A 15452-nucleotide genomic window follows, 5' to 3' on the forward strand; every position below is an offset into this window, starting at 1 on the left:
TCACTGTACAGAACACATTAGCTAGCACAGTGATTCTCAAACTACAGTATGTTCCCCGAAAACTTCAGTACTGGACCCTAAAACACTTTGATATTCACTTCAAACAGCTTCTTTTGGCAATAGATCATTTTGCTATCACTGCCCTATTCATGTGCTGAAGGCTTACATAGAACATTATATCATTGATGAACAGAACTAAATATGGCATAAACATTAATGTGGTAAGCGATAAGGAAAAGTTTTAGAACTGCTCAGTTAACAGATTATTATATACAAGCTTATAACACCAAAATAGTTGTCAATTTATATTGTCAATGCATGCTCCGATTTTACATCACAAGTTTATTTTCAAGTATGTATAAGACACATAGTAGCATCTCCAGTACTGTGACTTCCAGCCATATGCAAAGAAAAACAAAGGTAATTCAGATATTCTGTATTGGCAACACAGCAAGAGTTTGTTTGAAACCAGTCCACAGTGGGGGATATGTATCAAGATCGGGCAATTTGCTCCATAATACGAATCATCAATTTATGATTGCTCCATATGTATGAAGTTTGTTACAGTATATGAGGAATTACTTGAAGGTAAGGTTATGCATTTGGGAAACAAGAATAAACATGCAACTTACAAATTAAATGGGGATATATTGGGGGAATCCTTGATGGAGAAGGATTTAGGAGCACTTATAGACAGCAGGCTTAGCAATAGTGCCCAAAGTCATGCAGTAGCTGCAAAGGCAAACACGATCGTACCCTGCATTAAACGGGCAATGGATGGAAGGGAAGTAAACATAATTATGTGCCCCTTTTATAAAGCATTAGTAAGACCACACCTTGAATATGGAGTACAATTTTCCACTCCTTAGAAAATACATTATGGAACTAGATAAAGTTCAGAGAAGAGCCACTAAATTAATAAAGGGATGGATAATCTAATTTATGAGCAGAGGCTAGCTAAATTAGATTTGTTTACATTTTAAAAGAGGCATCTAAGAGGGGATATGATAACTCTATACAAATATATTCTGGGACAGTACAAGGAGCTTTCAAAAGAACTATTCATCCCACGGGCAGTACAAAGGACACAGGGTCACCCCTTAAAGTTGGAGGAAAGGAGATTTCACCAGCAACAAAGGAAAGGGTTCTTAACAGTAAGGGCAGTTAAAATGTGGAATTCATTACCCATGGAGACTGTGATAGCAGATACAAAATAAGATAACAAAAAAAGGTTGGACATTTTTTTTTAGAAAGGAAAGTTATACAGGGATATACCTAATAAGTAAACATGGGAAGGATGTTGATCTAGGTACTGTAGTAATCTGCCAATTCTTGGAGTCAGGAAGGAATTTATTTTTCCCCTTATGAGATATCATTGGATATTTCACTGAGGTTTTTTGTTTGCCTTCCTCTGGATCAATATACTGCTGCGGCCAAGTTTATTCGAGCATTTGCCCGTTCTTGGCCGCAGCAGTAGCCTGGCACGCGCCCGAGGGTGACGGGCGCGCGCCGAAGCAGCGGAAGAGCGCCCTCCGATCGGGGCGCTCTCCCTACCGCTGCCGGGTCCGCCGGGTCCCCCGGAACCCCCTGCCGCCGTCCCGCGATCGCGGGACACCAGGGCTCCCTCGGGGAGCCCTGGACGCGCGTGCAGGGGGCGCAGGCTCCCGAAGACGCGTGACCGCGCGTCTATGACGCGCGGCACGCCGAGGGGCGGCCACTAGCAAGCCGGGAAATCTCCCGGCTTGCGGATCTGGCCGCAGTGTAATAAACTGTGTCACCACTGTACTGTAAGAATAGATATAGGATAAATGATCTGTTGTCTAAATTTAGCATAGGTTGAACCTGATGGACGTATGTCTTTTTTCAACCTCATCTACTATGTAAATACTATGTAACTATATATTTAACACTGAGCAAAAGAGGTTAACACCACCTCAGACTGGGTGGATTACTTTGATGCAAACTTTGATCATTTCATTATAGCATTGCTCCATGCAATAATTGCTCCAAAACTCCCCAAATTGCTACTGTAACTTAGGCAAGTGGAACAAAAATGAGCTCAACGCATCTTGATACATTGATGCAGAGTGAGATACAGTCAAAATGGTGCAATCGGCATCATTTTTGGACCACTGCTCCACTTTGTAACACATGATGCATACAGTATGGCCCAATCCAGTATGTTTTTCTTTCCTAAAAGAAGATTCTGTAATTAGAAAGCTTTTCATCTTTATAATTATAAAACACTTACTGGATTGAGAATGAGGGTGAAGAAAAGTTCCCCTCCTTGTATACTTCTGTCAAGTTCATTTGAACCTCCAGGATACTCTTTGTAGAAAATAGTGTGAGTAAAAAGACCGCAGGTTTGCCGAGGAAGAACCTAATTAAAAACACATAAATGAAGACATTTCAAAGTGAGAAGTCTAATAAATGTAGGTGAATATATTTGTAAATGTTAGTTGTTACTGCAATTAATTTATTCCATAGCTAATATTTATTTCACATATTGGACCCTATCAGTTCCAGATTATTCTGCCGTTGTTCTCCGGCACTTTACGTGTTATAGAAAATGAGGGCATTAAACCTTAATAAAATGTTCTTTGTTCCTCGCATATCGCTAAGTAAAATCAAATTGGCCATGTCTGTCAATAATTAAGTTTCTAATAAATGTGCTTCTAACAAAAATTATCGGCAAGCAATTTTGAAATATACATTCACTGGTTGACATTTTAACAATCCTTGTAATGTGTTCTATCATGGCCCTTTTTGCTCATATGCAATAAAACTTTATCTGCTATTAGATTTGCAGGCTTTTAATATTTTTTAAATGGCTGCAGTTACCACTTAACAGAAACATTAGGAAAAAATCTGTGAGAGTGAGTACTTTTACCATTTCTGAAAAATATTCTTAAGAGTGCATTGTTCAAGTACAGCAAAAAAGGACAAGTACGTTTTGTGTGTGTACAGGTGTGTATGTACACACACACACACACACACAGACAGACAGACAGACAGACAGACAGACAGACAGACAGACAGACAGACAGACAGACAGACAGATGTGTGTGTGTATACTATATGTATATTTTAGTACAGATTTTATGTTTAAAGGAAATGTTTATATTGTATTTTCATTTCTAATATAATATTGTCTCCATTTCAATAGTCTGATTTTAAACTTGGTTGCTACACAGAGCAGTAGCAGTGAAAAGCTGTATAGACTGTGTGCTTTGCTATTTTGTATTGTGTAGAAAGGGCATTGCTTGGTTACTGTACATTCACATAAGTGGAGCTCAAATATGTTTCTGAGTGTGGATGCATCTTTATTCTGTAGCAGCATCACCACTTGCGTTGGCAATGGGGGTGAAGCGGATAAAATGGTAACTCAAGAAAAGAGCATCTGAACATCACAATCCAAAGACAAGAAGCAAAAGATGCAGCTCCTGAAATATTCAACTCGAGGTGCAGGCTGAATCTGATATTAATGCTGCTACAGTATGTTATGTTTCAGAGAAACTTATAGTCTTGCTTTAAGTTATAGGTTATAACCTTTAGACTTTAGTATTTCTGTACGCGTATTGACTTATCCTATACACATTTGGGCTTGCAGGACACGGCCAAGGATATACGGGGAGGATCGTACACTGCTGTTGCATAATATAAGTGTAGCCCCTGTAAGAAATAGTGGGCTACTAATCCTTCTCCTACTGGAGTAAGCCCTGGTAAGGGCAGGCGCCAGTAGTAATCATGGGTTTTTCCCCCCACCAAGCCCTGCCTTGAGTGATAGAGGTAGGCCCCTGACTCTGTGGCAGGCCTGAGACAGAGGGGAGGTCCTGCTGACATCATAAGGGTCAGGGCTGTATCTATTTAGTGGGCTGCTCCTGTGTGTGTCTGGTCAGTTCTGTTGGAGAATCAATTGCTGTAGAGTTTTGTGAGAGTTGTTGGAGAGTCCGTAGCTGGAGTGTGGAGGTCGTGAGCCTGATGAGAGAGGAGAATGTGACAGATAGTCCAGTCTGTCCTGGGAGCTGATGAGAGGAGTATGTGAGCTGCCCAGTTCAGAGAGAGAGAGCTGAGTACATTTGAAGGAGACAGGAGAGAAGAGCTCAGAGCCCATCTGAGTAGAGCTGATACAGCTATACTGGACCAATGCCCCTCACCCTGCTGAGGGGGTGATGGGGGAGATCTAGCACTCGGGTGGAGGTAGGGGTATTGGGGCCCCGTAACAACCCCGTTACAGCCATCCTGCAGGGGTACAAATCCTGGAGGAAGAGGAGAGGAGGTCAGATACCTGTGTACTGCCGTGACTAATACTGCTCATGAACTGCTGCTGTGTGCTGCATCACTGAGAAAATACAATAAAGACATTGCTGTTTTATATAAGACTGTGTGAGATTGGAATCTCTCGCCCTGGGACCAGGGCTTTCTCTGGGAAGATTCCAACCTATCCCCTAGGTATCGCCAGAGAATGGAGGCGCTGCACCACAACCACTAAAGAATGGAGGCATATACCCCAGAAGCCTGGCCCTGTTATCCCCCACACCAACGCGGGAGACTCAGGCCCTCCTGTTCCAAGCAGGTATGCACCACCATAATACATGTAGCCAGCCCTCAATATATCTTAGAGGCACGATCTGTGGGCTACATAAGTATACAAACAATGCCTTCTCTAAAGGTAAAGTCTTTGATATTCAATTTTAAAAAAAGTGTATGATTTCTATACTTTTCTGTGTTACCATACCTTATTTCTATCATTGCGAGTGAAAAAAGGAATCCACTGCTATAACAGAGATGGAAGTGGTTGTATTGTACTTTAACATCTCACATTTAAAGTTTTTTTTTTTCTCATCTCAAAATACGACCTGAATCCAGCCTGTGTATTGAAGCGTACGCTCATGACAAGGCAAAAAACAAAAAACAAATCTTAATCCAAAACTGTCTTAAAGAAATGCTAACTTAAAATAAATTGCATTGTATATAAATGTTCTTCTTTTTAACGTACTGTTATGATTCAAACTTTTAGATACCAGGTCCCCTTTCATCATGAGATACATGGATGGTTATTATCCTACAGTTACTTTTCTCCTAAAGTCATTGTTCCAATTCTTCTGGTTTCGCTGATTAAATACCATTGCATTTATATTTCAAAGACACAGAGGACAGTAGTATGGAAAGGGAATGTTCCCAGTAGAGCTTACATAATGAATTTATTATGTTCTCATCTCTACAACTTTGCAGTTGCAGAAAATGAAAGCATTTCCACTGAAGATCTGGCAGCCTAGGATTTCAAAGATAGAAGGTCTTAAAAATGGTTTTGTGTAAATTGGTTTCCTACACTGCTGTCCTATATCTCAGAGCTTATGATAAACCTAACAAAATACATGCCTTCAATAGATATGTTTTACTGAAATTATAAAAGGAATATTTTAAAGTGAACCTTATTAGAATTCAACCCATTCGGTGAGTGCCTGAAAATCCATTGCCTTAGTAATTGCAAACAATACCACAAAGCTTCTACTACTTTGATCTATGCCCAGAAAGGGCAGCAAAAAGAAAGTATGCAAATCCCTCTGGCTAGTGCTTAACCTAAACCCTCTGTACGAGTTTACATATTGGAATATTACTGTGCTCCTTATATGGTCAATTTAATTACCACATCATTAAAATAGAGCAGAAAGGCAGTTTGTCTGATAATCTCCAAAAAGCATGATAGACAAGCTGGCATTTCTTTTTAAAGTAAAATACTAATGAGCAACAATGACAGCAATTTAATTAACCCAATCAGTGCCACAAGAGCCCGTTCCATATTGGGGTTAAACAAGACACTTTGGAAGATTTTGATTGGCTCCAACAAACTCTCAAATAGCGACGGGACAAAACTGAAAAGGTGGACAACAGAAGAAAAGACTGAAGCACAACCAGGCAACCCTGCCCTCTCCCTCCTCCAGTTCACGAAGGAAGATAGGGGATAAGTTCTATTAGGGAAGTGCTCCTTAGGCAAGACATTATAAGGGCGGGGTTCCATGTGAACGGCCTCTTATCTTGTGGCATTCCCATAAAACAAGTAATGGGTCAAAAGTAAGTAAGTAAATTCCAAGGGATATATGTTAATGCATCAAATCCAATGGTACATACAGTATTTTTCAGCAAGAATGTGCCAAGTGTGTTTATTCACCGAAACTTTAGAAGGGTTTAGCAAACAACTTTAAGAAAATATATATATACGGTATGGGAAACCTCACTCAAACCTGATGTTTGTGGGTATACTGTGTGCTGCCTGGGAAAGGCTAGAAGTTGCAAGGGTACACTGGGGTACTCAGAAGAGAAAGGTTCCCTTTGCAGCGTACAACATATACTCAACCTCATCCCATTGGACGACGATTTTGTTCACTCTGTGGGTTTTAAATATTTTTCCTCTCACTTTATCCATTGCATTTAGATGCCCATTATCTTTGAAACTATTTGAAATAAAGTATTTTAACTTGGACACTATACATATATACTGTTGTGCGCTGCAAAGGGAACCTTTCTCTTCTGAGCATCCCACTGTACCCTTACAACTTTAAGAAAATGTCAGACCTACTACTAAATATTTCTAAAAACTCAGCTACATTTGTATTATTTTTGTATATAACAATCAGCCTCATGACTTACCATTATGTTTTTGTGTATGAAACCCTGTCTGTACCGTGCAGGTTTCAGATGAGGATATTCTTCTGTGCTAGTGACTTTAATCCCCCAGATCTTCTTCCAGGCCGCGTAGAGCTGCATGTGTACAGGGTAGACACCTGAGTGATGGGGAGCCACCGCGTAACCCATGTCTGTAGGAATGCCATGTTCCTGTAACATACATGTATATAGCAGTGACTGAAAGAGGAACCTGCATGGTACTGAAAACACACGTCTCAATTCTACAACTTCACATATGAAAGAATATTTAGAGATAGGAAAACAAGTCATTTTGTACTAGTGCTAACAGTTGTGAAATCTATACATTTTTAAGAAACATCTACAGTATATATAAAGTATATTTATCTTTACACAGTAGCTTTATTACACATGCATTCACTTTGAGGCAACATTAATTACTTCTGAAATTATTAAAGCCTGGAAATTAAACACCAAAATTGTACCTCTTGGTAACATGGCAGAGAGGCCCTTTTCTAGTACATATGAAGCAAGACTTACTGTCCACAGCACCATGGCCAAAAAGAAAATGACCACAGCGTTGGGACAGTGTCTGCCACAACCGTTGAAGGGGTCCATGCTTCTGGATTGTACCCCCTGCAACGTTAATCCATCCGAGTCAGGATTGTTGCGGTTGAGGGACCGCGGCAACACAGACAGTAAGTCTTGCTACATCTGTAGCTGCAAGAAGTACATTTCTCTGTGGTAAGAGCCATTTCGCAAAGGATTTGCGTCTCACTGTATTATAAAAACTCTTCTCGCATATCCAAACTGTGCGATAGGATTTTTATATATATTTTTTAAGCTTATTTAATATCGGCTCTGCAAATCCGTGCGGTATGACAAAAATGTGTCAAACTTGCAAATTTGGGTAATTCGCTGGTTTTCTACTACTTCTGTCAAGTTCAAACTACAAAACTGGTCAGAAATACGCAGCATATTTTCTCAGCACCTACAGTTTCTCAAGATCGGTTGTTTTACCTCTGTTATGCAGAGACTACCTAATTCCATTTGTTTAATGACCTTTTCCATACACCTATCTACATGTTCACTGTACTGTCTGCCTAATTATGTGCATTACTGTGAAAATTACTGGGCAATAATGCCCAGCATGGAGGAGTCGAAGGGCTGATGTGAAACTAAATGCCTTTAACCCAGCCTGGCATTAGTGGCCAATAATGCCTGTTTCTATGTTGAAATAGTTGTAAAATAGTGTATATGTATGTGTTTGTAGGATTTTGTTTGATTCTGGTGTCCCATGTGCTTCCCGACTGCTCCCATCTCTCTCTGAGTGCTATTCCACCCGCTTGCTTACTCCACTATCAGTGACTCCCTCCCTAGTTCCCACTCAAATAAGATGGTCCATGCTGCACCTCTGATTGGCAAAGTACCACAAAAATATATGGCATTACTGATTTTGAATGACTGAATGTTCAGCCGATGAACAGAGTAGCATTTCATTAATTCCCCCGTTTGTAGCGAACTTTAACAAATACAGATGTAGCAGACATTATTACCCCTAATAACGTGAGGTAACACACAAAATAATGCATTAAATAACACGAGTTATCTCCATAATCATTGTTTACAACAGTATTACTGATAAATAATGCGACAGCGTTAACGCAAAACATTGTATTAATCCATGCAATACCGTCTGCTACATCTGTATTACTATATGATATAATAATATTTTTTTATATAGCACTCACAGTATATGCAGAACTCTTAATAGAATATTTGCATGCATATTGAGGTCCAGACAGTTCACAATCTAATGCTGGTGCCGGGGGAACAGGAAATAAAGTTAACTTGGCCAAGGACACAAGCTGACACCAACTTCAAACTCAGTTTGATTATTTTCCGAGTCCATGCCCACTAAGCCTACTTGTTTGAAATATTTTTAATATTTAAACTGGGATTGTTCCTTTTGTTTACCAATATATTGCACAATGCACACTTGTATGTTACATAGTTACATAGTTACATAGTAGATGAGGTTGAAAAAAGACGTAGGTCATCAAGTTCAACCTATGCTAAATTTAGACAAAAGATACTTTATCCTATATCTATACTTTCTTATTGATCAAGAGGAAGGCAAACAAAAAACCCCATTAAGGGGAAATATTAATTCCTTCCTGACTCCAAGAATTGGCAATCGGATTAATCCCTGGATCAACATCCTTCCCATGTATACTTATTTGGTATATCCCTGTATGCCTTTCCCATCTAAAAAGATGTCCAACCTTTTTTTGAACAAATCTATTGTATCTGCCATCACAGTCTCCATGGGTAATGAATTCCACATTTTAACTGCCCTTACTGTAAAGAACCCTTTCCTTTGTTGCTGGTGAAATTTCCTTTCCTCCAACCTTAAGGGATGGCCCCGAGTCCTTTGTACTTCCCATGGGATGAATATTTCTTTTTAAAGCTCCTTGTATTGTCCCCGAATATATTTGTATATAGTTATCATATCCCCTCTTAGACGCCTCTTTTCTAATGTAAATAAATCTAATTTAGCTAGCCTCTCCTCTTAAGTTAGATCGTTCATCCCCTTTATTAATGTGGTGGCTCTTCTCTGCACTCTCCCTAGTTCCATAATGTCTTTTCTTAGGATTGGTGCCCAAAATTGTACTCCATATTCAAGGTGTGGTCTTACTAATGCTTTGTAAAGGGGCATAATTATGTTTACTTCCTTTCCATCCATTGCCCGTTTGATGCAAGATAAGATCTTGTTTGCCTTTGCAGCTACTGCATGACATTGGGCACTATTGCTACGCCTGCTGTCTACAAGCACTCCTAAATCCTTCTCCATCAAGGATTCCCCCAATATATCTCCATTTAATTTGTAAGTCGCCTTTATATTCTTGCATCCCAAATGCATAACCTTACATTTATCTGTATTAAACCTCATCTGCCATTTACCTGCCCACATTTCCAGTCTCTCCAAGTCCTTCTGAAGAGAAATTACATCCTGCTCTGATTCTATTACCTTACACAATTTAGTATCATCAGCAAAGATGGAGACTTTGCTCTCGATCCCAACCTCAAGGTCATTAATAAACAAGTTAAAAAGCAGGGGTCCCAGTACCGATCCCTGATGTACTCCACTCACGACTTTAGCCCAACCTGAAAAAGTTCCATTTATGACAACCCTCTGTTGTCTGTCCTTTAACCAGTTTTCAATCCAGGTGCATATATTATTACTGAATCCAATTTTCTTTATTTTGTACACCAACCTCTTGTGCTAAACCGTATCAAAAGCCTTTGCAAAATCTAAGTCGACCACATCAACTGCATTACCCTGGTCTAAATTCCTACTTACCTCCTCAAAGAAACAAATAAGGTTAGTTTGGCATGATCTATCCTTCATAAATCCATGCTGACTATTACTAATAATTTTGTTTTCCATTAGGTATTCCTGAATATTATCCCGTATTGATGTAATTTCCCGGTTGTGATCTAGCTCCCTTTTTAAATATAGGCACCACCTCTGCTTTACGCCAATCTTGTGGTACTGATCCTGTGGAAACGGAGTCCTTGAATATTAAATATAATGGTTTGGCTATTACTGAGCTTAACTCCTTGAGAACTCTTGGATGTATGCCATCGGGGCCAGGTGCCTTATTTATTTTACATTTTTCAAGTCGCTTATGAACTTCTTCCTCAGTTAACCAATTGTTCATTAATATGGAGGTTGTGGCTTCCTCCTGTTGCACTACTATTGAACTTGATTCTTCCCTGGTAAACACAGAGGAAAAGAATTGGTTTAATACCTCAGCTTTTTCCTTATCTCCAATAATCTGCCTACCCATCTCACACTGAAAAGGGTCCTATATTTTCTTTTCTCATTTTTTTGTTATTACGGTACTTAAAGAACTTTTTAGGGTTGACTTTACTTTCTATTGCAATCCTTTTTTCATTATCCATTTTTGCTAATTTGATTGCCCTTTTGCAAATTTTGTTACATTCCTTATAATTCTGATACGATGTCTCTATCCCTTCTGACTTAAAAAATCTAAACGCCTTCCTCTTCTTGTCCATTTCCTCCCCTACCTATTTATTTAGCAACATTGGTTTTGACTTATTTCTTTTATACTTATTACCCAAGGGTATACACTGATAAGTGTGCTTTTCTAACAATGTTTTAAAGACTGCCCATTTATCTTCTACAGTTTTCCCTGCAAAAACATCATCCCGTTGTATTAATACTAGATTTGACCTCAGTTTATTAAAATCTGCCTTTCTAAAGTTTAAGGTCTTTGTTGAACACAAGAAATCTATTTTTTGATAATTTATTTCAAATGAGACCATGTTATGATCACTGTTACCCAAATGTTCCAGGACTCGAATATTTGAATATTTGTTATTACTTCTACATTGTTTGATATGATCAAATCCAGTATTGCCCCTCTCCTGGTTGGTTCCTCAATAATTTGGGTCATATAATTGTCTTTAAGCACCCCCAAAAACCTGTTTCCTTTTGTTGTAATGCTAATCTCATTGCCCCAGTCTGTCTGGATAATTAAAATCCCCCATTATGCAAACATGACCCCGTTTTGATGCCTTCTCCATTTGCAAAAGTATTTTAGCTTCCTCAATCTCACAGATATTTGGTGGTTTATAGCATATTCCCACAAACATTTTCTTTATACTTTTACCTCCACTGCTAATTTCTATCCACAAAGTCTCTACATCTTTATCATTCCCTTCATAAACATCATCCCTTATAATAGATTTTAGATCCAGTTTAACATATACACATACTCCACCTCCCCTTCTATTTGTTCGATCCTTCCGAAAAAGGGAATAACCCTCTAAATTAACAGTCCAGTCATGAGTTTCATCCCACCATGTTTCAGTAATTCCTATGATATCATATTGCTCCCTTGCAGCTATTAATTAAAGCTCCCCCATTTTATCTGTCAGGCTTCTTGCATTAGCAAGCATGCATTTAAGTTTTTTTTCAGCCTGTACTATTATCTTATCTGCTCCTTTCTTTCTGCGCCCACTTGGTTTAGTCTTTAGAAGTTTTCTAGTATTATCTGTATTTACTATGGGTGTCTCACTGCTTGTCAAACTCGCACTTGCCCCCATTCTACCTCCATACCACCTTGTATCCTCCTCTATTCCATTTAGTTCATTATCTGTTTCATTCCCCTCCCCCCTCATCCTAGTTTAAAATCTCCTCCAACGTTTTTAGAATTCTCCCCCCTAGCACAGAAGATCCCTCTATGGAATCAGGTTAAACTGTCTACATAATTAAGCGCATGCTTTGGCATCATCAACACTTACCAGGCGTTGCAAATGTATCTACTAGCCTAACTTTTAATTTATGCTTTAAGAGTTTAATACTCAATTATTATATATAATCACATATAAATGAGAAAATAGTTGCCATTAATCCCTATCCTCTACAGCAGAGATGGGCGACATAATATACTTCAAAAAACGCATGTATTGCCCTTGAGCCCTCAAAAGGACCACTGATTACATATATATGATGGTTGGGGGTGATAGAGATTGATATGGGGTGTTGTATCTTTGTCTTTCTCTGGTACACAGGCAGAAGGGACGTTGCAGCTGTGCGTAGGAGTTGCTCCCTGCCATTCAGCTGATTAATGCCTGTGTACTGATGAATTCTGTTCGACTCTTATTTTTACTCTGGGAACTAGTGATTACCATAGAAAAAGTGTGACCCAGAGTGATAAAATAGCTGAGGTACAGTAGCAGGGAAAATCTACAATCCACAGCACTTATACGCTGTAGTGAGAGGGAGATTGGGCTGCTGGAGTTGTGGTCAGCAGTTGGGGGCCACGGGTGAAGGGACTATGGGCCATGTGCATTCCCTGGTCCACCTTTTACCCACCATCTCTATCTTCCTGTGTCTGTCTGATTGTATAAAATGTAAATATTGTATTTTGTCTTATCGTTAAATCTGGAGTTTTCAACTGTTCTGTGAGCTAATATAAGCATCCATTTGAATAATGTTTTTAAGTGGGATCCAATAATAATAATAATTTATTTTTCAATATATAACAACTGTATTTCATTATTGAACATGTTGGGGTCTAATTGTGTACCTCTTAAAAAAACCTTACCTTTTAGGTATATATGTGCAGGTAAGTGTAAAGACATAGATGGGCATAAGAGGTAATAGAAGTTCATGGCAACATGATTGTCTATCTTAAAATACATATATATTTGTTTATATTATTTTATTCTAGGTCTCTGGGCTTCTGCTGCAGAAGAAGAACAAACCCACGCACCTCGGATTTGTCCATCTGAAAATCATGTTCCTTGGAAGGGTAGACCATGGGCTTGTTTTGGTTGTCCTATGTGGTATGTGCTTTGTTCAAAGTTGTAGGTGTAGTGCTAATAAGGGGTGCTGGTGCAGTATACCTGAATACAGCTAGACCTTCTCTCATGATGCTGAATATCTCAGCTAGCATTTTTGTAGCTATGTTCTTCAAAGCTCTATGTTATTTGTAAGCCTATATTAGCTGTTTCAAAAGTGAATTGTTTTCAATCAAGTTCTTATTTATTGCTTTGAGGTCTTGCTGCTTGCTTGCTTGTAACCTTATAGTACTCTTTGGGGGTCTGGTAGAATATTGACTGGTGTTTCCCCAATTATTGCACTTCTTCTTCCTCAGGAGAACTGGAGCTTTTTCAAGAGATACAATGGGCTCCAGTTGTAGGGTGGTTTTAATGGCTCTTCTGGGTCATGAAAGAATTCAGTTGTCTGCAAGCCACTCAGCACTGAATGTATGACTGGTGCATTGGCGAATCATGAACCGGGACGATGGTCCTGTTTGAAGGAATTGCAAATGCCTGTATAAGAAGTTAAATTGTTCTCTTCTACTTTAGATGGTTTAACAGTAGACCATGAATAATAATTCCCACAAATAAACCCTTAAATGTGAGCATGTTGGGAAACTGAATAAATATCCCTTTGGAAACTGGGGTTGCAGGGTATGGCACACCGATCTGATGGTAACTGCCCATTAAATCAATGGCAGTTAACACTAGATCTGGGTGTGATACCCCACATTGTTGTTTAGTGAATCCTGGCCATTGTGTTACCACTGAGCGGCACACATTTTTAGGTTTACATTTTATTTTTTAAATGTAGTTGATTAATGCTAAACTCATGTATGACTGACCTACTTTTCTGACTCCACAGGCCTAAATATTGAAATCCCTGTTCAGGCCATGCATGGTTTCTGAGGCCAGGATTTCCTAGAGCCTCTGCTTTTTTAGTGTAAGTGTAATTACTTAGGTCGGCCACCTCCAGTTCCAGTTGCATGTCTCATGGACTCTAGTGTTTTTTCTTTGACTCTCCTTTTGAGATCCATGCATCTTGTTGTGATGGTAGTGGGTAACCAGGCTACATAATGAAGGTTAAGCCTTCTGGTTAGCCCTGAAACTGTGGGGTCCCTGGTAGCTACATAAGCACCATAAGCCAGGGACCAGGGTTCATACATGTAAAAAACAAAGTGACCCCTGCTTTTTTCTGTTTTCATGTTCCCTTGGCTCTAGAACTGTGAGATTTCTTGTGTGTCAGTTTTAGGTGGGATATTTGGGTAGAAATGCAATTAATTTGTTTGCAGGATCTTTTAGACATTTGTTATAAAACTCTAAATAGTCAGCTAGGGCATCAGCATAGACTCCGGCATGTCTGTATAGAGTCCGTAGTTCAAAGAGGAGACGGGATGTTGAGAGGTGTAGGGGTGCTAAGTGGCCATTGCAGGGAGGAGTACTGGGTCCGGAGAACAGAGACCCCTGTGGGGAGGACCCTCTGGTTTTCCAGACTCTGTGGAGCCTAACCAGTAAGTCTGCCCTGCAGAGACTAAGTCAGACGCGAGGACCAAGTTCTCATCAGAGAATGTAGTCGCTGTGGTCAGGAGTTCCCGCCGAAAACAGTTCCACGACTATTGGGACTAGGTCCCGGTCAGGAGTTTCTGCTGAATCTCGGTCCAAGACATCCGGAACAAGGATCCGATCCGATCAGGGTAAGCCCTTGCACATGGGTACCCTGCACCTAGGAAAGGCTTGATCTCAATCCCCAGACCCCAGTAAGTCTGTATATTTCTGTATTTTGTGTTCTGTTGTATTTCCGAGGTTTTATCCAAATAAACCCCATTTATTTCACTGCCTTGTTTTGACTATTGAATGATCCCAGAAATATAAATGTTTTAAGAGACCTGGTCTTCCGTGACACTTGTTTTTTTTTTTTTTTTTTACAGTTTTTCACTCTGCGAAGTGTTTTTTCGAGACAACTCATACTAACAGATATCCTCCCAAAAGCGATAAATCTTGGATGTTAAGTTTCTTACTGCCAGGTTAGCAAAGTGCTTGTTATAGTTGTCAATTAACTTCTCTATAAGGACCTCATTCTTAGGAGCAGTAAATTGTACATTGCGGACACCAACACCACCATGTCTATGTTGGGCTGTAGGCTCTAGGGCAGATTGAGACTCAATGTCAGAGCCTCTGGAGTCAGGCTGTCTCCTCTTGCTCTCTTTTTGAACATTCCTTCCACTCCAATGTAACTGCCCAAAATCCACACCTTTCTCCCACAAGCACTTCCTAGGCTCATTTATCTCCTCCCCGCCACTTCTCTTTCACCAACATGGCTCTGACCAACGTCACTTCCAACACTGATGCTACTCCCACCTCTGCTGCTCCTCATAACTCTGCCACTCCCACCACAACCATCATCATCACCACTCCTCTCACTACCACCCCTCAATACCACCCCCACTCCA

General features: G+C 39.8%; 1 protein-coding gene across 3 annotated transcripts in view; it reads right to left on the minus strand.

Moving 5' to 3' along the window:
- Nucleotides 1–15452, minus strand: part of LOC142503754 (bifunctional heparan sulfate N-deacetylase/N-sulfotransferase 3-like) — a 188463-nt gene that overhangs the window by 50849 nt on the left and 122162 nt on the right. For all 3 annotated transcript variants that reach the window (XM_075616431.1, XM_075616413.1, XM_075616422.1), the window contains 2 exons: nt 6652–6837; nt 2252–2380 (listed from right to left, as the gene is read on the minus strand). In XM_075616431.1, the coding sequence (XP_075472546.1) occupies nt 2252–2380; nt 6652–6837 (315 nt within the window). The remainder of the gene's footprint in view (nt 1–2251; nt 2381–6651; nt 6838–15452) is intronic.

Source organism: Ascaphus truei, chromosome 1 (genome assembly GCF_040206685.1).
Source record: "Ascaphus truei isolate aAscTru1 chromosome 1, aAscTru1.hap1, whole genome shotgun sequence".
Lineage (NCBI taxonomy): Eukaryota > Metazoa > Chordata > Amphibia > Anura > Ascaphidae > Ascaphus > Ascaphus truei.